This window comes from Lineus longissimus, chromosome 9, assembly GCF_910592395.1.
Source record: "Lineus longissimus chromosome 9, tnLinLong1.2, whole genome shotgun sequence".
In the NCBI taxonomy this organism is placed as follows: Eukaryota; Metazoa; Nemertea; class Pilidiophora; order Heteronemertea; family Lineidae; genus Lineus; species Lineus longissimus.
Genome location: NC_088316.1, coordinates 3,219,172 through 3,241,514, shown reverse-complemented (window position 1 = coordinate 3,241,514; position 22,343 = coordinate 3,219,172). Strand labels below are relative to the sequence as shown.

The window sequence follows — 22,343 nt, the reverse complement described above, 5'->3', positions numbered from 1 at the left end:
ATTCACCACATTCGTTGACAATACACGGCTATTGTATGGTGTCCTGCATATCTAGGACGTCCATTCCCTTTTACACTTGGCGCCGTCCGTTTTTTTCAACAATAGGGCTACCTGAACACAATAGCATTTTTTGTAATGGAAAGACGTATTGGTTCAACCGTGCTGTGTTGCAAGGAAAGAATTACCAAGGTGTTCAATTGTAATTTCGATTCGTCCCAAATTGGTCATTTGGGGACAAAGTCACAACCAGATTGCAGGGACAAGTTCACTTTAAATCGTGTACATGTGAGAATTGAAACAATATATACATGTACTTCATTCGACAAAGTTAGAACTAACAATCATTGTGTGTTTTTGCACTATCATGACTACTGTGATCAAAGGTCTAATCTATATATTGCGCGGGAATGCATGTATGAGCAAAACAGGTTATTAAAGAGCAATTAACTATCAAATTATTTGCTTTCATAACGCAAACTTATGTATCGTTGTATCAGATAGCTTAATTCCCCGCTCAATCAGTGATTTTATCAGATTCTGCACAATCAATCCACTGAATAAACTATGGCAACTTTATTCATATGACACAATTTCTTGAGACAAAGTGTCTTATTTGCTGTCTGGATTACTGTACTATTTGACAACTGGTGACATCCTTTTCAGATGTGACAGGGATTGTAGAAAAGAACCGTCCGATAGCTTCCAACATGGACCTCGAGGCTCCTGATTCTCAACCTGGCTCCAAAACGGCATCCCCGGTAAACAACTGGGTGGAATTCGACGGATACGACCGCGGCAAAGATGGCTTCGTTTCTGATGAAGAGCCGTACCTTCCCGGCCCTCAACCTGAATGGCCGTCCGACGTGTCGGATGAGGGTTACTCCGAAGTTATAAAATTGTCAAAATTGGCTGACGCCGACCCGAATGATGGTGTCTACGTGACGGTTGCCAGCTACGGCACAGGTATGGGACCATCGCGAACAACGGCTAGTCCTTTGTTGGGGCTCAACACGATGATGGCGAATGACCCAAACCTAGCAGTTGACCGGATGCTAGGTTATGGCGCAACGGACACGAACGACGGCCAAGTTCCAGAAACGCCAGATGCCGGTAAGTTTAAGTTTATTCACAGTGTACAAGTGCGTCATAAGAATACCCTGCTATATTACCAACATATGAAGAACATGCCAATGGCCCAATTCTTTGTTGTATTGGGTGGACAAATGCACATTTTGATGCCGCTGGGGTCTAGCCGATTGAAAAAATACCCAATTAGCGCTGAAATATCCTCCATAAGAAAGAATATGATCAATTGACTCCACTTCCGGGAAGTATAGCTCTGGTCGTTTGTATACCAGAGTCAATATCAATAAAAAAATAATCAACAGTGTTACTGAGAAGTTTTCATCCAAACAACTCTCCATCTTGCCGTGGACTTCAATCGTTGTGGCGGAATTGCAAATTTTCAGTGGAATATTACGGGAAGGTTGAAGTGAAAGAGTGTCTTGCGAATTTTGTTGAGGCCCCTAAGCACAAGATGGTGATGATGGTTCGGATGATAATCGTGATGATACGCTTTTGCCAATGGCCAATGACGATGATACGGTTATCATTAGATAATTGTAAATACTTTTGAAAGATTTCACTGAAAGTGTCGCAACAACCAACTGATTTAAGCGGCTTATTATAAACCGCGGGATGAGAAATCGCGAAATCGGGAGATGAGTAATCATTATTTTGTTCCACAAGATTTTCTACTTCCCTGGACAATGACAATCAATCACCATTTCTGATGCTGCTGTCGACTTCTTTCTTCAATGATAGTAGGGCCGAAGACAATACAAAGGCTACATGCAACTGCATGTTCATCTTGACCACAAAGTTTTTTGCAATTTATCAAGATATACTGCGAGTATAATACCACGAGGTTTAGGATGCTGCATGTATCAAGATTATTTTCCCGTTACGCCTGGCGGCACAAGTCATCATACACAATGATTGACCGATAACACAGGGCATGCACTTGGTGAACGTCTGGACATCCCTAAAAATAGCGCGGGATAGTCTGACCATCGGAACTAGCCTATAAATTAGGTAAAAATTCCACACATCGGACAGCGGAGTCTATTTCAATGGGCCAATCAAAACAAGGATAGCTCCCAACTACAGCCTCGGTCTCGTGAATGTTCGCCTTTTCAGGTTTAATATTTACAATACATCCTGTGGCGCATGGCACTCTCCCCGAGGTTGGCATCTCGCGATTTCGCATTCCGCATCTCGCGGTTTATAATAAGCCGATTTAAGCTGCAATCGTATCCTCTTACATACACACACATGCACATGTACATCACAGCTTTGAGCTAGAATTTATTGAAGAAACAGTGCGGCCAAGAACATCTATAAAGACAAAAATGTTAGTAACCTTATGTTAGAATACAAAGCATTCTTCTGCTGTCTTTGAAATAAGGGTCCTTCAAAATCATTCCAGAATTTATAAATGCCTTCAAAAATGGCGAGACTGGAAACAAATTTATCAATTTAATTGCCACATTTTTCGCAGTCTTACACAAATACATGTATTTTGCAACAACAATTCCATGATACAGAATTTCAAATAATGATCAGGAGGTGCACCAAATTCATACAACTTTAAACGTAGTGCACCCAAGTAATTTCCAAAAGGAGGTCAGGCTATAATTTGCTCCGTCCAAAAAGTACGCGACTAAGTTAAAAATGGGTCAGTCGATGGCGATGCTTGGAGATTGGCACTCCACGTAACAGTACCTAGCCTCGCCATTAGTGATTCTTGCACCGTGAACTACAGCGTACTTTGGCTCCGCAGCAAATGCTCGGTATCCTCTCATTGGGAGTTTTCATCATGACACTTAATCATGTGATTGCGTAACATAGCCAATTATTCCAGTCATATATGCATCCGAATATTCCACCCTTGATGCCCTCCTTCCCCCTAGAAAACGCCCCCCCCCCTGCTCTTCCCCTATCCTATAGTGAGGGATTAAGGTATGGTTCTATGGAGACCAACGACCTTCAGAGAGATTAAGTTTATTGTCACCGGGAACGCTATTCTAGGACAATTAAAACTGTTACATCGGCCTCTGTTGCGCTCTGTTATCATTCCAGGAACCCTCTTTGACGAATTTGAAGAATCAAGGTGGCCGTGTTGTGGATGTTTCCCGAAATGGTTCAGGAATGAGCTTTACGAGGTCGTCCATTTGTCGTGGTCGTTAGTAAGTCTATCTTTTTCATTCTTGTTTCCACTGCAGCCGGAAAGGCCGGCTGACGCGGGAAACCGCGGACCCTTCAGCTCTAACTAACTGTCTGTTCCTTGCACTGAAGACACACGCCGCCGTTCGTGTTTATTGTATTTTCTTGTGCCCCAGGTAATAAATACAATGTAATCTTTATATCCGTGATAGAAATAAACCTTGTCTTATTGCCGTTATTATGCACGCAAATCCGATGAAACTTGGCACTCATTGTATTTGTAAATCAGTTGACACAATGGCATTTACAGTGTTGAAATTAGATCCAGTACGAATTTTCACAACATTTTAAACTTTTCGAGCGGAGTGGGCATTTGAAGCATGGCTGTGCACTGTCCGCTGTCGCAGCTCTTCTTATTTGATTATTTGCATCATTTATACAATCCGTTAATCCCCTTCACCGGTTCGGAAGCAAATGTTTGCCATCCATTCGGCTGGATCTGTCATTACTTGTCATTGTTTGAGTCCATGTTAAATATTTGGTCGGCCGCTGGGATCATACTAGAATTATCGTTGTCACTTGTGAGGCAAGACCACCACTGAATAGTCATAGGTTGGAGACCTATTTATTAGACGCGAGTATGTTTTTAGCTGTCAGGTGCATATTTGGAGAGGTATTGGAAAAATCTTTGGTGCGACAAGTCTACAGATATAAAGAAATTATTTGATGAAAAAATGAATTGTGATTTTTGCTAATTTGGCAATAGGGGGCGTTTTTTGAGATTTTTCTGCGATTGGCTGAAGAGTGGAAATATCAACGTCTCTCCAGTTTCTCCAATTATCAAAAAATGTCCGTGGTCAACTACCACTTTACAACGCCACGCAGTATTTGATGCGACGCGATCAGTCTAACATTGACAATTTACTGCTGAAAGGCTTAAAAATCAATGGTGGTCTTGTCTCTTGTAGCATGTCATTCTCAACTGCTAACAAATCATTTTCCGATCTGAAAGTGGGCTACAAAGGATTCACGTGGGGAGGTGACATATGACAGGTGACAACGTGAATCGTACGTAAACCAGGCCTAGTATGGGCCTCTTTACATGGAAGCTCAATACACAATCATACAACAGTTTTTGAAAAGTTCCATTCAACTGAACATACACGTATAAATGTAAAAGATACATTTTGACCCCAACTATCGCTAGACAAAGAAGTCATAGTTCACCCGGCAAAATTATCGAATTGTCCGCTCTTGTGTTTTCGGCTGTGTGGGTAATGTAATCAAATAGAGTATTCTTCAAATTCTATTCTATAGTTTTCATCTCCACCACCTTGCAGACATTTTGGCAGAATATCCCTCATGCCGTAAAGCATGAACTCGTATTCGTAACATATATTACATTTTGTTATGGTCTGAACCGCGTGTTTACTACCTTCAATCTTTCCTACCTCCAACGAAAGAAGAGCTATCAAGAAATTCAAAAGCAATATGACCACAATGAACACAACGTGAAAATGCATTAAGACCAGTGCAACTGGCGCTGATTGGTTTGTTGACAGGTCACGTGTGCTTATCATATTAAGCATGATCAAAAAGGTGGAATAGTAACAATCATATGTATAGCCAATTTTCTCCAGACAGTAATACATGGCCACTGATCTCATGCCCTCGGCAGATGCTATGAAAAAGACAAAAAGTATCAACAAGAAATTCACGAACACACCTAGGCATCTGAATGCAGCAATAACTAAGTGTCCTATGCCTGGTATCAGCTGAACATAGTAAAACATACTCCACCAAAATTGCATCTGAATGCCAAGTCGAAGTGACAGCATGGTGGTGCTCCCCGATCCCGATTCGCGCCACCCTGGCCACCCGAAGTCGACAACGAGATACACGATTAGAAGTAGGTTTCTGAATGTGTACAGCCAAATGAACAAGAACCTTGTCACAACGATGCTCCCTTTTGCCTGAATGTCCGCTGGTCGTTGTAGGTGATTGAATCCTGCTGAGTGATACATCTTCCGCCATCCTCTATACACGGTAGACAAGGTAAACAAACTGTAGATCACGTTTACTGCCAGAGTGAAATAGCAAACGATGTATTTGGTTCTCAGTGATATTTCGATGTTTGTAACATTGCGAGCACAAGTCTCCGTGTGGCCGTAATCATCCATGATCGTTATACCAAAGAGCATGAGAACACTGACAAGACACTCGAGCATTAAGACGGGCAGGCATCTTCTGAATTTCCGATGGACCCATTCCTTTATTACGGGGGACTCCAGCGTCTCAATTGCGCCGCTTTTGTCAAGGTCACCTTCTACGACCCGTCGGAGAAAGTTCAGTGGTGAGTGGAGTCTTCTTTTCTCTCCTCTCGTTTCGTAGTCTGAAACATCGTACTCCACCGTCTGACCGACAGGACATTCAAATACTATATGTTTGTAGATTCCTACTGTGTTAAATATTTCATGCATTATCATAAAATTTCCGAAACTAGCCGCCAACTCGACTGGCCTGAGACCATCTATGTCCTCTGCGTGAAGGAGCCTGCGCTTGTTTTCAGTGGTATCAGCGAGTTCCATAATCCGCCTGAAGACCAGGCAGAGACTTGCCTCACACTCTGGTCTGTAGCCTGCCGCCCAGCATAACGCATGAACAACACCGTCACCCTTCCTGTCAATGGCGTATAGATCCGCGCCTTTCGCGAATAAAATGTTAAGAATTTCTACCTCGCAATGTACTGCAGCTAGAATGATCGGGAGAGTGAACCTAAATCGGTACCGTGAGGTGTTCGCAGATTCCAACGGCGGAGGCGGTGCCTCGGCCAAGGGTTCGTTCAGCAGTTTCGCTACTCTCGTATCTCCAGGAGAATCCCTCATTAACAATTCGACCCCGTTGATGTGACGTTCCTTGATCGCCTTCAGGAGATCCTCCCTCCATTTGGTGACTTCGATGTCTTCGTCGGAAGTCATGATATACTTTTAGGACAGCTTGCTAGACATGCAGAAAGAATACCTTTACACGAAGACCCCGGAAATGTTAGTACATGTGATCTGTAACATCAGTCTGTCTTATTTGGAGTAACCAGCCACAGATATGAAACTTGAAAACACCATTGAAAGCACGCCAAAGTCTATAACCTGGTAAATCATCACAGGAAATACCCTTTCAAACCGACTGCTTTCTCACAAGTGACGGTGTCTTACCAAACATTTGCTGACCTCGCGGTTGTGATAATCCAGCGCGAAGAAAAATCCGTATCCTGCCGTGAAACATTGTTATTGACAGGCGTACAAACCGTGATGATGGACTGAATTTCTTGCTCCTCACTCATATCAACGGTTAATAGATGACATTTTTTACAACTCCACAGCTTACTGCAGATCGCCAGCTTCAGCAGCAAAATGTCCCCCTGCAATGGCTTTAAAATAGTATGTTTACAGATGCTGAGTTGTCCTTTGAAATTTAGTAACACGCAAAATTGCGCTCACCCTAAATTAAATATTTACTGTCCATTTAATATTGCGATATTTCATCCAGCGACGTTATCGGCTGATTTTACATCACAAAAATGAATGTTGATATTGCCATTATGAAAATTGCACCTTTCTATTATGGTTATGATCCGTGTGCCCGGTGTTGATTGGTTGACCAAGTCACGTGTGCTCATCATATTCAGTATGATCAAAAAGGTGGAATAGTAACAATCATATGAATGGCCAATTTTTTCAAGGCAGTAGAACATTGCCACTGATCTCATGCCGAAAAAGACATTGTCAAATAGTTGCATAACCATTCGGTCCATCCCAACCGTGACACGCTACTTGAATCAAAAAAGCTTTGCAAGAAAGTTTACATCATAAAACATTTTTGTACATTGCCTTACTTTAATTATAAACATAAAATCTATGTGAAAAACAATACATTTTTCGTACACAAACTACGGACCTAGATTTGGATAGACTTGATCCCCTTGTGCCAATTCGAACCATCCTACGGAGTGGCCCGTCTCGAACGCCTGGAATCGGTGTGCACTTCAGTATTGGTCGGGTACAGGGATCTCGTCCCCAGTTAGTCCCTCTACAGTTTATAATTACCTAACGTATCCAACTATTTTACTCATTAAACGAGGTGATTCTGGAAAGATATCAGAAGAACCACCACCAAACAAGGGTGAAACAAGAATGAAACTAAGCGGTATCCTGGACACCACTGAACCAGGGATCGGCCAAATCATGGCTAAATTTTAAGAATGCGAACTTCTTTATTTTGTGTTGTTCGAGAATTTGATTTGGTCACGCTAGGCAACAACTCTTCACAATCATGCCCTTTGGGGTGGTATACATTTTTATCAAACGATCTCCCTGAAACAATTGGGTGTCTCAACAGAGGAAATGTGCATTTTGGAACAATGTTACGAAACAAGACCAGTGATAAAATACTACACGACTTACGGTTGACAAAATGAGGTCCAGATTATCATATTTTCCGCTCTTTCTGTTTGTTTTGAAGACGCAATCAAACAGAGTATTCCTCGACCTCTACCAAGAACCTCTCGTCTTCATTCAGCATACATTTTGGTAGTAGATCTCGAATCCCGTAATACATGACCTCACATTCAATGCAAACGTTACATTTCGTAATGGTATGAACCACGTGTTTACTGCCCTCAACCTTTCCTACCTCCCCCGAAAGAAGAGCGATCAAAAAATTCAAAAGCAATATGACCATGACGAAAACAACTTGAAGATGCATTATAATCAGTGCGCCTGGTGTTGATTGGTTGACCAAGTCACGTGTGCTTATCATATTAAGCATGATCAAAAAGGTGGAATAGTAACTATCATATGTATAGCCAATTTTCTCTAGGCAGTAATACATGGCCACTGATCTCATGCCCTCGGCAGATGCTATGAAAAATATAAATAGTATCAACACGAAATACAGGAACACACCGAGGCACCTAAATGCAGCAATAGCTAAGTGTCCTATACCTGGTATCAGCTGAATAAAGTAAAACATACCCCACCACAATTGAATCTGAATGCTAATGCGAAAGGACAACATCACAGTGCTTCCCACTGTCGTTTCGCGCCATCCTAGCCAAGCAATGTCGACTATGAAATACACAATTAGAAGTACAGTCCTTAATGTGTACATCCCAATGAATAAGAACCTTGACACTATTATGTTCCCTTTTGCCTGAATGTCTGGTGGTCTGTGTAGGTGTCTGATACCGCTTGAGTGATAAATCTTCCAAATACCACCATACATAGAAAATAAACTGGCAAATGTATAGATCATGTTTACTGCCATAGTGAAATAGCTAACGATGTATTTGTGTCTTAGTGATATTTCGATGTTTGTGACATTGTGAGCACAAGTTTCAGTGTGACCGTATTCATCCATGATAGTGATTCCAAAAATCATCAGTACACTGACAAAGAACTCCAGCGACAAAACGGGTATACATTTTTTGAATTTCCGTTGGACCCATTCCTTTAGTACGGGGGACTCGAGCATCTCAATTGCGCCACGTTTTTCAAGGTCACCTTCTACGACCCGTCGGAGAAAGTTTAGCGGTGAGTGGAGTCTTCTTTTCTCTCCTCTCGTTTCGTAGTCTGAAAGATCATACTCCACCGTCTGACCAACAGGGCATTCAAATACTATATGTTTGTAGATTCCTACTGTACCAAATATTTCATGCATTATCATAAAATTTCCGAAACTAGCCGCCAACTCGACTGGCCTGAGACCATCTATTTCCTCTGCGTGAAGGAGCTTGCGCTTGTTTTCAGTGGTATCAGCGAGTTCCATAATCCGCCTGAAGACCAGGCAGAGACTTGCCTCACACTCTGGTCTGTAGCCTGCCCCCCAGCATAACGCATGAACAACACCTTCACCCATCCTGTCAGTGGCGTATAGATCCGCGCCTTTCGCGAATAAAATGTTAAGAATTTTTACCTCGCCATGTATTGCAGCTAGAATGATTGGTAGAGTGAACCTAAATCGGCATCGTGAGGCGCTCGCAGCCACCCACGGCGCAGCTGGTGCCTCCGCCAGGGGTTCGCTCAGCAGTTTCGCTACATCTCCCGGAGGATCACTCGTTAACAATTCCACCCCGCTGCTGTCACGATCCTTGATCGCCTGCAGGAGGCCTTCCCTCCATTTGATTATGTCGGTGTCCTCGTTTGTAAAGGTGTCCAATACCATGATATCAGATGCGGAAACCTTGTTAGACATGACACGCCGAATACCCGTGGCGAAAGTAGAATCCGTCGAAGAAAAACAGAAAACTTTATCCTGTCGCTTGTCCTGGCTTACGAGTTGAGTAGAAAACTCCCAAAACACTTAAGGCCAACTACATGTACGTCAAAACCTCATACTAGGGTCGAAATCCAGATTAACAAAAACAGCGGTTTTCCAAGAACGAGAGCGAAAAAATGTGTCTCATTTATCTTCGAACACTTCCACTAAGTTGCAGGTTTCAATTTCTTTTCAAACTGCCACTTGTTAAATACATGTATCTCTTTTAAACACTTCCACAAAAATTGTACTTCATTTCCAAACATCCCATTAGCTTCCACTGAAATACGTGTATGTGTCTTCAAACCCCTATTACATCCTTGTACCCTATTGCATCGCCTTCACCTCTACTGTTGGTCCTTCACTCAGACGGCTAGCTTTATGCTGCCATACGCCGGAACGATCACGCAAAATCCAGAAAGCTATTTGTCTCCCCAAGAACTGAACGATGATTTGTCGCAACAGCCTTGCTACCGACGGTTTCAGCGAATACAACACTTTCCCTCGCGTTATGGCCTTCATGTTTGATATTTGACTCATATTTACCGGAGCGGTCACATATCGTGTAACTGTAGTAATAATGGCCCGTATCATTTGTCTCTTCACGCCAAATATTTGCTATTCATTTGGATATGGTATAATTTTATTCCATAGATTCGTTCATTAGGCTAGTAAATAATTAGATTCGTTCATTAGGCTAGTACATGGTTTTGAAATCCGAACGAACGGCAAAGTACCCAAGGTCTGTGGTGTCTCCATGTCCCATGCTAATTCATGAAATGCGCCACACTCGTAAATCATCTTTTATTGGCCTACTTAGTCTTAGGAAGAAAGGATGAAATGTTGAAAATAATCATCGACAAATTACGTTTCCATTCTTTGTACTTCGTCGTTCGTAAAATCGTATAGCTCTTCGTAAAGCCCGTAGCACACTAGCCGCCAACTTCGGCGTTCACAGGCGTTTTTTGCAGCAAGAGTCCTGAACGCCTGAAAAATCCCTAGTCTGCTACGAACGGCGTCGGCGAACGCGACTTGCCGCCACTTGCCGCAACTAAACGCCAAATATCTAACATGTTTGATTTTTTAAGCGTGTCGCCGCGTTTGAACGCAAGAAGAAGCCAGGCGTGCTACGGATCGCCGCCTGACTTGGCGTCGGCGGCGAGGCTATGGCCAATCAGCTTGCGTCTTGATGTCACATGATTTGAAAATGGCAGCCTAAAGTGGCGGAAAAGACGCTACTGGACGCCGATTCTGGGCAGGTGTGCTCTGACCGGGATCCACTGGCCGCCAACTTTGGCGTCAAGAGGCGTCAGCCGAACGCTTCTTGTCGCCAAAGTTGGCGGCTAGTGTGCTGCGGGCTTAAGTCTTGCGAAACCTGCCTTTGAGGGACAAGTCGGACAATGTCGGATTTCTGTCGGATAAATCAGGAAACAGTTAGAGAAACCATTAAGAAGTCGGAAAAAGCCTCCTACTGATGATACCATGGTTAGCTGAGTGATAACATCCATGCAAATGTTAAAGTAACACTTACACTAATTGCGCTTTCGTGATTGTTTTGCTAAGAATTTTTAATCAAAACAATATTTTTCTTGTTATTCTTTCAGATCGTGCTCTGCATATTCAACTATCTCATCTCGCCTATTGCGATTGCGTTCGTCGGCCATCTTGGAACAAAGAAACTCGCTGGCATTTCACTTGCTTGCACGGTGAGTTTGGCAAAGTGCAGTACCGGTCGTTGCTTTAATCTGATTGAAAAGTGTACTGATGTGGCTCGAAAACTTGTGTCTAGGTCAATTTTGGCCGACTCTTTGTAACATATGGCCGGAGGGTTCACGTTGTCACTTGTCATGATTCACTTGTCACGAGTTTACTAAATTAGGCTTGAAAACTCGACGCAAGAGCGAAAAGTGACCTCGTGAATCGTAAGTAGCCCGCTCTTCGGAAATGACTTGTTCGTTCTTCATGTCACGCATGAAAAGTGAACAGTGACACGTTACATGTGACAACGCGAACTCTATTATAATTGGAGGCGTTTAGCAGTTTGGAGAAGAGAAGAGTTGTCAGACGTGAAGCTGTTTCGTCTCGGCCGCCGATACGTTTAATTACTCGTAGCCTATATTAGAATATAGCTACTCAAAATTAATTAGCAAAAACAACTACTTTAGCAGATCCTTTTGCATCAGCAGTGAAATTAGGCGCTATGCTAAAACATGTTAAACATGGACATTAAAGTGGGTAAAAATAACTATTTCGATAGTTAAAGCAACTAGTTTAGCAGTCGGTGAATTAGGTTTCCAACAATTCATGACTGAGTTATGTTGATTGTGGCAGGCTTGAGGTGCAGCTAACCGCCCCCCCCCCCCCCATACTCTATGAATGCTTGTGTATTTTTCCTGTCAGGTTTTCAATGTCACTGGAATATCGATTGGTATCGGACTATGTTCCACATGCGGCACCTTCTTTACCCAGGTATGTTACCTTTATTCTGATATGTGAACCAGTGCCTTACATCGATCGAGTGCGCGGCTACACCCGTCCCGAACTGTCCGTTATAGAAAGGACGTCCAGGCTGTGTCCGCTGAGGGAGGATCCACTTCTACTATCTATAGATGTCACAATAACTAATCAATTTATCTCGCTTTCTAGTCTTATGCAACAGTGCCCTCCTCACGTCGACAAAGTTTGATTCGTATAGAAAATAGTGCATGCAAATACCAGACATTCCGGAAAATTGCTTGAATTTTGGGTGACATTCTGCAAAATTGCTTGAAATGTGGGTGGTGATTCGCCGTGTTTGCACCTCTCTGTCATGCAGCGCACCTTCAACATCCGCGCGTAGAAGATCGCTGTATGGCGAGCAATTGGAGGAGAAAATACAATTATGGTGATAATTCCGTCGGATTTGTCATTTTTGGCCTTTTGTGTGCAATTTGGTGATTGAAAATACTTAGGCCTACTGTATGAACGATGACTCGGCAGGTAATAACGGCGCTAATAGTGTCATTATAAATTGAAATTAAAAGACTTTAGAAGTTCAATTTTTTCATCCTTTTTCCAGGCCTTCGGAAGTGTCAACAAGAAGCAAGTCGGTGTTTATCTTATTCGGGGCATCATCATTATCGGGCTGTTTATTTTCCCTTGCTATGCGCTACAACTCAATACAGAGGTTTTCCTAGTTTATATTGGACAGGATCGAGAAATAGCAAGGTAATGTATTTCCTAAACATAACATTATTTTGTCAAGAGAAAAAACAGTAAATTGAAATATACGAAAACATTTGAAAGACTAGTGGAAGTCGCTTTCCTGTCCATCCTTACGAGTCCGAGCGGGTCGAATACGGCGAACGGTTGAATGGTATGACGTCACTCCCTCGTTCCCATTTTAAAAGTCAGTCGATTTTAACCGTCCTATTACCATGGTGAGACTTGTAGAAGTCTATTAATACTACGCAATAACTTGTTTTGAAAATGTGATCCGATAGGCTTTAAAAGATATTTGTTTAAATGCATATACTACTGAATTTCATTTCAGTATCGCTGGCGAGTATATCACATGGTTTATGCCGGCACTCCCGGTAAGTTCAGTTCGTATTTCATTACTTCTCCAGGGAGGCTGGAGACACTGGAGGCCTTCAAGTCCAAAGCTTGCCTCCCTCCCCCAGCCTCAAGAGATGGCTACTAGTTGTACATGTAGCTTTTATCCCGCACGCTGGCAAAGTTTTCTATCGCTCCGCAAGCGCACAACACCACGTGATTAAATACGCCCCCAATATAGGAGCCAAATCACTTGGAAGAAGAAGAAGAAGATGGGACTACTGATCTTCCCACTGTATAGGTCGATGATAAATAAAATTTCAGCAAATCGATACCAAGATATATTTCCGTTCTGAAATAGATTACTCCCGCTGCAGTTGGGTGTGTACCACTCATTGAAGCCGTTCTGATACAGACCCTGTCATGGGTCTAAGCTCCTTTTTTCGCCCGAATAAAAAGCACCATAAAACTTTGTCAGCGATATCAAAAAAAAAAAAAATTATTCCTCAGACAAACCGTCATTATCAAAAAGGTTTCAATGGTAAACATATCTTGAATTAAAATGGTTTCGTGACATGCTATCACACATTAGAGTACAAAATGCCCTCTTTTTTTATTTCCAGGCAGTTTTCATGGGGGAAATCCTCATGCTGTACCTTCGCTGCCAGGTAAGATCAAAGTCAGTAACCGGTGAAGAAAATGGATTAATCATAAAAAACGAATAAAGAATCGGCCGAATTTTTTTTTGACGCCCAGTCTAATAGATCTAACAGATCGAATTCTTGTGACATGCTAAAAGATGTCAGAGATAAAGTCCCTGTCTTGCTCGTGGTAGGCTTCGGCCTATTTTCAAAGCTGGGACAAACAGAATGAGTTCAATGTCTGTTTTTTTTGCAGAGGTCAGTGAAAATCCTAACGCCAACAGAAAAACGAACAATCCTGTTTTGGCATCAGTTGCCTGAGGTTGTTTCAGTCTCGGACGCCACAGTGCCCAAAAACAAAACGTTTGCTTTTCTATTGTATAGGCGTATCCTCGGATTGCTTCCTGATTTAGACGATATAAGTCTAGCAGATTGTCGCACTGAGACTCGACACCCACATACTTATACAATTGTAAAAGGGCCGAGTCAAACACTAGATGTATTGGCACAACCGAAATTAACTTTTACAGTATGTTTTGTATGTTTTTTCTTCTTCTTCAGAATATCATCAGGCCCACAATAGTAATAGGAGGTATAAGCGTCGCATTTGATGCTGGACTGCATTACCTCTTGCTGTATGTCTTTGACTATGGTATAATGTAAGTTCTAAGCAGTGGCATGCTGGGGAGGTTTTTGCATGCTTATACCCTCATTATATAGTCAACGGGCTGAATGAAGAAACCTTTGTTTTAACATATTTTTGACAAATCTTTGACCTTGTAGTTGTACCCAAGATTACATGTAGATTTAGAAAAGACTGGACTTCGAAGAAATCGACCCACAGTAGTAGCAAAAAAAAACTTCAAAGAAATCGGCCCAGGAGTTTCCGCACAGTGACCTAAAATATCGTTGTTTTATGGAAAGCTCATTAACCCCAGCGAGGTTTTTACGGAAAGCTTACCGATTTCCATTCCAGAGGTTCCGCTCTAACCCAAGTGGCCACGTTCTACGCGATGTCTCTGATGCTGATTGGTTATATATTCTTTACTGGAATGTATAAGGAAACATGGGGTGGTAAGTCGTGTGATGCTGCTTAAAGGGGCACGCCGTTCGCACTGGAGGTCACGTCCAGGAAACTAGAAGTGCAGTTATACACAATGCCGTAGTGCAATTACATGAATCATGCATACCAATTTGCTGAAACGTGGGTGTTTTAATATCTGTAACCAAATATATTTGTATTCACCGTTGATTTCATTCCTCGCTGGCAGTCAAGCAAAGGTCGAACAGCGATTGTCGCCAATTTGGGCGAAACGGGCGAAACTCCCCGATTCCGCTATTTATTGGAGATAGCACCGTGTCCGCTTTATAGTTAGATCAGGCATGTCAGGGAGTTCCACATAAACAGCTTGACCTAGAGTGTAGCTGTACCGACACGTGGCCGATTGTATACAGCCTTCTACACATATATAAAATATGCGATGTCTCACTAAATCTTACCGAGTGACAACTTGACAGAGAAAATTGGATTTGGCGAAAATCGTTTTGGGGACACCTCGGGTATCCTTGTCTTATTGAAAAGTGAGGATCGAGAGATTGAATTTGAAGTCCTTGGCGCGAATCGACTTCATGATAAGCAAAGGTCGAACAGCGATTGGTTTTGGCGAAAATCGTTTTGGGGACAACTCGGGTATCCTTGTCTTATTGAAAAGTGAGGATCGAGAGATTGAATTTGAAGTCCTTGGCGCGAATCGACTTCATGATAAGCAAAGGTCGAACAGCGATTGGTTTTGGCGAAAATCGTTTTGGGGACAACTCGGGTATCCTTGTCTTATTGAAAAGTGAGGATCGAGAGATTGAATTTGAAGTCCTTGGCGCGAATCGACTTCATGATAAGCAAAGGTCGAACAGCGATTGGTTTTGGCGAAAATCGTTTTGGGGACAACTCGGGTATCCTTGCCTTATTGGAATGTGAGGATCGAGAGATTGAATTTGAAGTCCTTGGCGCGAATCGACTTCATAAAACGACTGTTTTATTTTAGGTTGGACGACAGAAGTGTTTCATGACTGGGGTTACTTCTTTCGGTTAGCTCTAGCCGGAATGGCGATGCTTGCCATGGAATGGTGGGCATTTGAGATAGGGACTGTCATAGCCGGTTTGCTTGGGCCAGTTCCTCTGGCTGCACAGGCCATTGCGTTCCAAGTCATAGCATTTGTGTTTATGGTAAGTTACAATTTTCTGTTCACCGGTCAAGATCGAGTAGAGAATGACGGCGGCTGAGCGGTGGGTGACAGCCGCCCGATCGGGACGGTGATAGCCGCCCGATCGGGACGGTGATATAAATGTTAGGCAAAGTTACCTGACTGGTAAGTTACAACATGCTTTGCTGGCCATGATTCCATGTGTCACAAAGAAAGTTTCGCATCTCTTCGACGTTCGTAGCTCTTTGTATAAGTGTTGTGAACCCCAAAATATCTTAGTTACAAAGTAACATTTTAGTAGCGTATAGTGCACTGTGCCTAGTTTTGGCCGCGGTGCCTAGTTTTTGTTAGACGGCCGTAACCGCTTTGGTTGGTAAAAAGTATTCAAATTACACATATCAAAATCACACCGCAGTGTAGAGTTTGATGTGTTTTCTAATAGAAAGTGATGCATCACTGTCGGTACTGGATGTTTCACCACTTATTACTATTTTCAGTTACCACTGGGTACTGGACAGGCGTGCACGATCAGAGTAGGACAGCTACTTGGTGGAGAAAAGGCTCTCCAAGCTTCGCGGTCAGCGAAGGTTGGTCTATGTTTAATAGGTAAGTGGGGTATTACCGGTATTATTTTTGGGAGACTTCTGCACAAATTACATGTACATATTTATACAAACTGCTAGCGAATATTGACGTTGAAAAAATCAGACTCTTCCTAAAGCCCAGGACTTGCCAGTTCAGGCCTGGCATCAGCGCTGTAGCAGTGCTGAAAAATTAGACTTCCATAAAAACCTCCCTATAAAAGTTAATGAGGTTTTATAGTAAAACCTCGCTACATGTATTAAGGTTAATGAGGTTGACATGAAAATCTCGCTAAGGCTAATGAGGTTTTCGTATAACCTCGCTAAACTTTCATTTCAGCTGTATCGGGCCTCACTATGTCGGCATTATTGGCATCTCTCAGTTCTGTGATTCCAAGATTATTCACAGAAGACGAGTAAGTGTAGCATTTGTCATCTTCTCATCTATAAAATAGGCCAGTGATTCTTAGGAAGAGTTTCATTTGCAAGTAAAGAAGCGCCCGCCGAACAGCCGATCGTCAAAAATCATTCTCTACCGCGGCCGTCTTCAGTCAGTCAGGATCCCCGTTTTGCGAGTTGTCGCTACTTCTGGCTGTCGTTGCTACATTCTGCTGCGCCACTCATGTCCAGGTCATATTCGCCGGAGCTAGAATAGCGAGTTGGCCCAAGATTTGAAAACTTAAGATTTAGCTGTGACTTTTCTAAAAATGGGTTTGCGCAAAAAGTGCATATCTGCTCGTGTCCTTGTTGGTTACATCGAATACCTCCAAGTTTTCTCTGTCAAACAATTGCCGAAAGCTCGCACAGTGGGAATCCTTGCCGGACTGGCGATGTCGGCCGGGTACATTGTAGTGATCATCTGCTGGAAACTCCTCGCTCGACCTATACATGTATAGCTGGTGCCAAATAGGCAGTAAAACGGTATTGCGCAAAAATGCATTGGGGTCACACGTCCTGAGTTCCTGAGTGGTCTAAATAGGGAGTTTTCGAAAATGCCCGAAACAACAACGCGAACGCGACGGGATATTGTTCGGCATCATCATCAGCAAAATGGGATAGGCAGGCGTTCGCGAGGTCGTTTCGGGGATTTGCCTGCCTGATAAAGCGTTTCCGATTAGCTCAACTGGTATTTTAAACCACGTACCTGATCATTATCTTATCTTCTGTTTCAGAGAGGTCATTGCGTACTCTAAAAACGTTATTCTCATGATTACCGTTTTTCATTTCTTCGACAGTCTATCGGTATGTCAACAACATAATTTACACATGAGGGAGTTTTCGGCACAAAGTCCCCGAAACGCAAACGAGAATACCTGTCTCATTGTTCGACGTTTCGGACGCTTTGCGAAAACTCCCTGCGCTACCTGCGCTACCTACAAAGCTCCACGCCAACGAGGGATTCACATCGTAGCAACCTGCGCCAATCGCCGCTACAAATGTATGTGCGACCAAGGATCTCTCGTCTACGGGTAAAAGCCGTAATCGCATGGTTTGATGATAACTGGGAGGTTGACTACCGAAAAAGAGCGATAACCGGTCGCATGTGATTTAAATTGTAATTCGCAGCAAATTAATTGATCGCTTGCGGGGCGCTTAGGTTTATCAAGACCTAGTCCGCACAATTTACCATCAACTGGTGCATGCTAAATTAACCAGGTTTATTCTGAGAGGACTACGGTAACTTGTGATATGCATAAGATTAGGCCTCAAATACAGGACCCACACGTAGCATTTAGCTTCAAATGCCTGGGTCATTCTCTGAAAAACTTGATAGTGTGATAGAATTTGAAAATTTACCATTGCGTAAAAAGTTACTGAATATAAATTCTACGTCATCGTGTACATGTAACTGCAATTGTATTTCCTGAGCAACCAGTGATATGAACGAGCAACCAGTGATATGAACGGCGTACCCCTTTCCCTTTTAGAGGACCTGCGACATCTTTCTTTTTCTTTTCTTTTTTCTATAGGGTGTTATGGCCGGCATTATCCGAGGATGTGGTCAGCAAGTCGTTGGAGCAGTGACCATCTTCATAGGGTACTATGTGATAGGGTTGCCTATCGGGTTCTCGCTCATGTTTCTGACATATTTGGAAGTCATTGGTAGGTGGCCGAGGATAGCACAGCATTCTCCCTAAGCATCTTCCCTCAGTAAAGTCTCTACTCTCAGTATCACCTCTTCTGTCCTCTCTCAGTAAAACGTCTTCTCTCAGTAAAAAGCCAAATTTTGTCTCCTCTCAGTAAAACCTCTCCTGTCTTTTCTCAGTGAAGTCGCTTCTCTCAGTAACGCCTTCTGTCTTCTCGCGTGATCATAACCTATTCTGTCTTCTATCAGTAGACCCTATTCAGTCTTCTCTCCCTAAAACGTCTTTGTCTTCTCTATTAACTGTCTTCTCTCAGTAAAACCTCTTCTCTCTTTCCGCAGTAAGTCTCTTCTGTCATATCTTCTGGCATCTCTCAGTAAAAGTTGAGTCAAAGGTGACAATTGGTTCCCTGCGTTCCTCTTAACACACTTTTTCCTGATGCGCGTGCGTTGCCAACAAGATTGAAGATGGGCGTGGAAGCAAAGCTGTAACATTTGAGGAACTTGGAGTTGTTCAAAAGGACATGGATGCCCTAAGATCTGGTGATGCCACGGAGAGCTGTAATATCCTCTTTCAAATAAGAACGGTCAAAGATCAGTTATTGTACTGAGTACCGAATTACCCTTCAGTCTTCGCCTAACTCATACAATACCTCCTTCTCCAGGTCTTTACATGGGGTTGTCTGCCGGCTTGCTATTCATCGCTCTGGCTTTCGCGGTCTTCGTCTTCAGGTTGGATTGGGACCAACTGGTGAGACAGGTGAGCAGCTCAAAACTGTCTTTTTTGGTAATTTTTGTCGGTTTGATTGGGCGATTTGGCGGCAGAGAAATCGCCTCATCGGTGAGCGGTGTTGGCAACCATGCCGACGCCAGCCTGGTGCCATGAATTTGAAAATCGAACTGTTGCTCGTTACCGTGCCTTGATATAGGCAGGTTTCGCAATCCGTACGAACGACGAAATAGAGAGGTGTCCTGATTAGAGATGTCAAATTGAATGGAAGCAACCAATTTGGGACCAAAACTAGTGTCCTTAACAGGGAGGTGTTCGCTAATGGCGGTTCCACTGCTGTATAAGGTCCAAATATTTTACCATGCGTCAATTTCGATCAGATCATGACGCCTGATATCCAAAGAGGACCCCAGCTCCCGTTCCCCCGCGGTATCGCCATGGCCCGTGAAGTAGCTAGTTTAGCAGGTTCCGATGGAAAAAGTGGTCTTTCTTTTATTGTATGGTGCCGGAATCTGCTTGACACTCTCGAAGATCCCTCCCACACCAAGCCTTATTAGTTTCTTACTCGTCACAAGGCTATACATTTATTACTGCAGGCCATGGAGAATGCGGGAACAGCTGATATGCTCCCTGAGGAAAAAGTGTCTTTGCTTGGTGGAGGAGGAGAGTACAGCCAGGTCGATACCACATCGGATGGAGAGTACCTTAGCGCTGGGGAAACCAGTAAGTCACAGGAATCTATAAACATGGGAGTGTTGAACATCCAAAGAGTCAACAGTATTTAGTGGGAAAAGTGTTCAATGATAAACCTGACACGACATGTTGGGCATCATCCTGGCACTCGTGGTTTTCAATATACTCCGCCTCTCGATATTTTGTAATGAGGAAGGAGGGAAAAAAACTAAATCTCAGGATGGTGGGGTACTTGAAACTGCTATCAGGTTAGAAGGCATTAAAGCTGGATAAGCCTACACGTCTATAAAATTGTATTCCTTTTACCAAAAAGAAATGAAAATCAGGTCATCGCTTAACTGATCATATTCACAGGCTTTGATCGCCGATCATATCAGATATTTCTTACTCTTCCAGCTGTCCTCATAAAGCGGCACCGTCGCAGAAGCAAGCGAAGTCGTCTTCGTCACGGTCACCACATGTCGAGGAGCGCCAGCCTAGCCAGTGTTAGTGACCAGGGACTTTACAAGTCATCAAGGCCTACAAACCAAGAACTCCTCCTTAGACGCTCAGCTCTAATTCTCATCATGATAATGTTCTTTGCAATAGGATTGTTCGTCAAATTGACAGTCGAGCTACCACCTATGGAATGGACTGAGTTGTGTCTACAGAGAAACTCAAGTTTAATCTCCAATTCTACTGGAAATGCTACATTCTTGGCGATTTGTCCCGAGAATATCAATGTGTCATCGCCATTGCCTTGATACTCTGCCCAACAGTTTGGTTCTTCTCATGCCTCTCCTGTCGTCTCCAGGCAAGACTATGGTAAAATGGCCGTGCTCAGAACCCATGGACAGTCACAATCAGGACATCTCTACTGTTGTCTCCACAATGAGACACCATAGGTATAGTCACAACCGCTATAAATCACGTCCTCTTTACTTGTCACTGCTGGACTGTAATGGTCACCGCCAAGAGACAGTCACAACATGGAGAAGTCTTCACTTGTCTCTGCAAGGAGCCGGGCTAGTTTGTAATACGCTCAGCCAGAAGCCAATCACAGCCTTGCACTTCACTTGTCTCCAGAAAGAGATGAGACTAGTCTTTGATTGTCAGAAGCAGAGGACGATCACCATCTTGAGAAATCGTCTCTTCGAGGAGGCAGGTTATTTTGTTATAGTCTCGGCCAGAAAACAATCACAACTTTAAGAACTTTCGACTAATCTCAACAATAAAGCAGGCTAGTGATAGTAATAACCTGGTGACGATCCCAATGGTCTGTCACTGAGTAGTCGACGCCACAAATGTAACCATAACCTACGGGAGTCACAATCGGAACACCTCTTCACTGTCTCCTGCAATAGGTAAGGCTAGTCTGCAGTAGTCACAACCTGGAGATAATCGCAGCCTTGAGACCTGTTCGCTTGTCTCAACGAGGAGGCAGTCTTTTTTATAATAATAACAACCTGGTGACGACCCCGATGGTCTGTCACAGAGTAGTCGACGCCACAAATGTAACCATGACCTGCGGGGAGTCACAATCGGAACACCTCTTCACTGTCTCCTCCAATAGGTAAGGCTAGTCTGCAGTAGTCACAACCTAGAGAGAATCACAGCCTTGAGACCTGTTCGCTTGTCTCAACGAGGAGGCAGTCTTCTTTATAATAGTAACAACCTGGTGACGATCCCAATGGTCTGTCACAGAGTAGTCGACGCCACAAATGTAACCATGACCTGCGGGGAGTCACAATCGGAACACCTCTTCACTGTCTCCTCCAATAGGTAAGGCTAGTCTGCAATAGTCACAACCTAGAGAGAATCACAGCCTTGACACCTGTTCACTTGTCTCAACGAGGAGGCAGTGTTCTTTATAATTGTCACAACCTGGAGATGGGCACAACCTTGAGACGATCCAGACAGACTGTCACAATCTGGAGGAACACCACAAATATATATTGGTATTTCAATACGTATACAGAGAATAAAATTCCTATCTGCTGTTCTGTCTGCCCTCGTCACAAATGATAATAGTCCACATTTCATTACATGTAGTAGTGTACCTTCCAACATTTCAAATACTAAAATGCGTAATACGGGATTTCCTCGTGAATACCAGTAGCCTATCCTTTCTGTACTATAAAAGTAGGACCATAAATTTCGGAGGTCCACAAAATTTACCAGTCGGACTAAATTGGTCCTGGTACCTCCTTCATTGTGATTTGTCATGCACAATCAGCAAAGTGCCGCTTCCCATAACCGCCCTGGAACATTGACTGATAAAACATTAGAAATACCCGCTGGTGTGGCTTACAGATCTTGTCAATGACTGTGACGACCTGTGCATACAATAACATTCATATAAC

At 43.2% G+C, this 22,343-nt stretch overlaps 1 protein-coding gene across 1 annotated transcript; it reads left to right on the top strand.

Annotated features, from left to right (window-relative positions):
- Window positions 1-592: 592 nt before the first annotated feature.
- On the top strand, window positions 593-22,208 carry LOC135493583 (multidrug and toxin extrusion protein 1-like). Its single transcript, XM_064781005.1, has 17 exons — window positions 593-1,110; window positions 3,142-3,248; window positions 11,142-11,243; window positions 11,938-12,006; window positions 12,596-12,744; window positions 13,070-13,112; window positions 13,695-13,739; window positions 14,274-14,371; window positions 14,689-14,786; window positions 15,755-15,936; window positions 16,412-16,520; window positions 16,836-16,911; window positions 17,668-17,737; window positions 18,466-18,598; window positions 19,244-19,338; window positions 19,905-20,031; window positions 20,398-22,208. The coding sequence occupies exons 1-17, from the start codon at window positions 708-710 to the stop codon at window positions 20,742-20,744; spliced, it is 2,253 nt and encodes a 750-aa protein (XP_064637075.1). The 5' UTR covers window positions 593-707; the 3' UTR covers window positions 20,745-22,208.
- The last annotated feature ends 135 nt before the right edge of the window (window positions 22,209-22,343 follow it).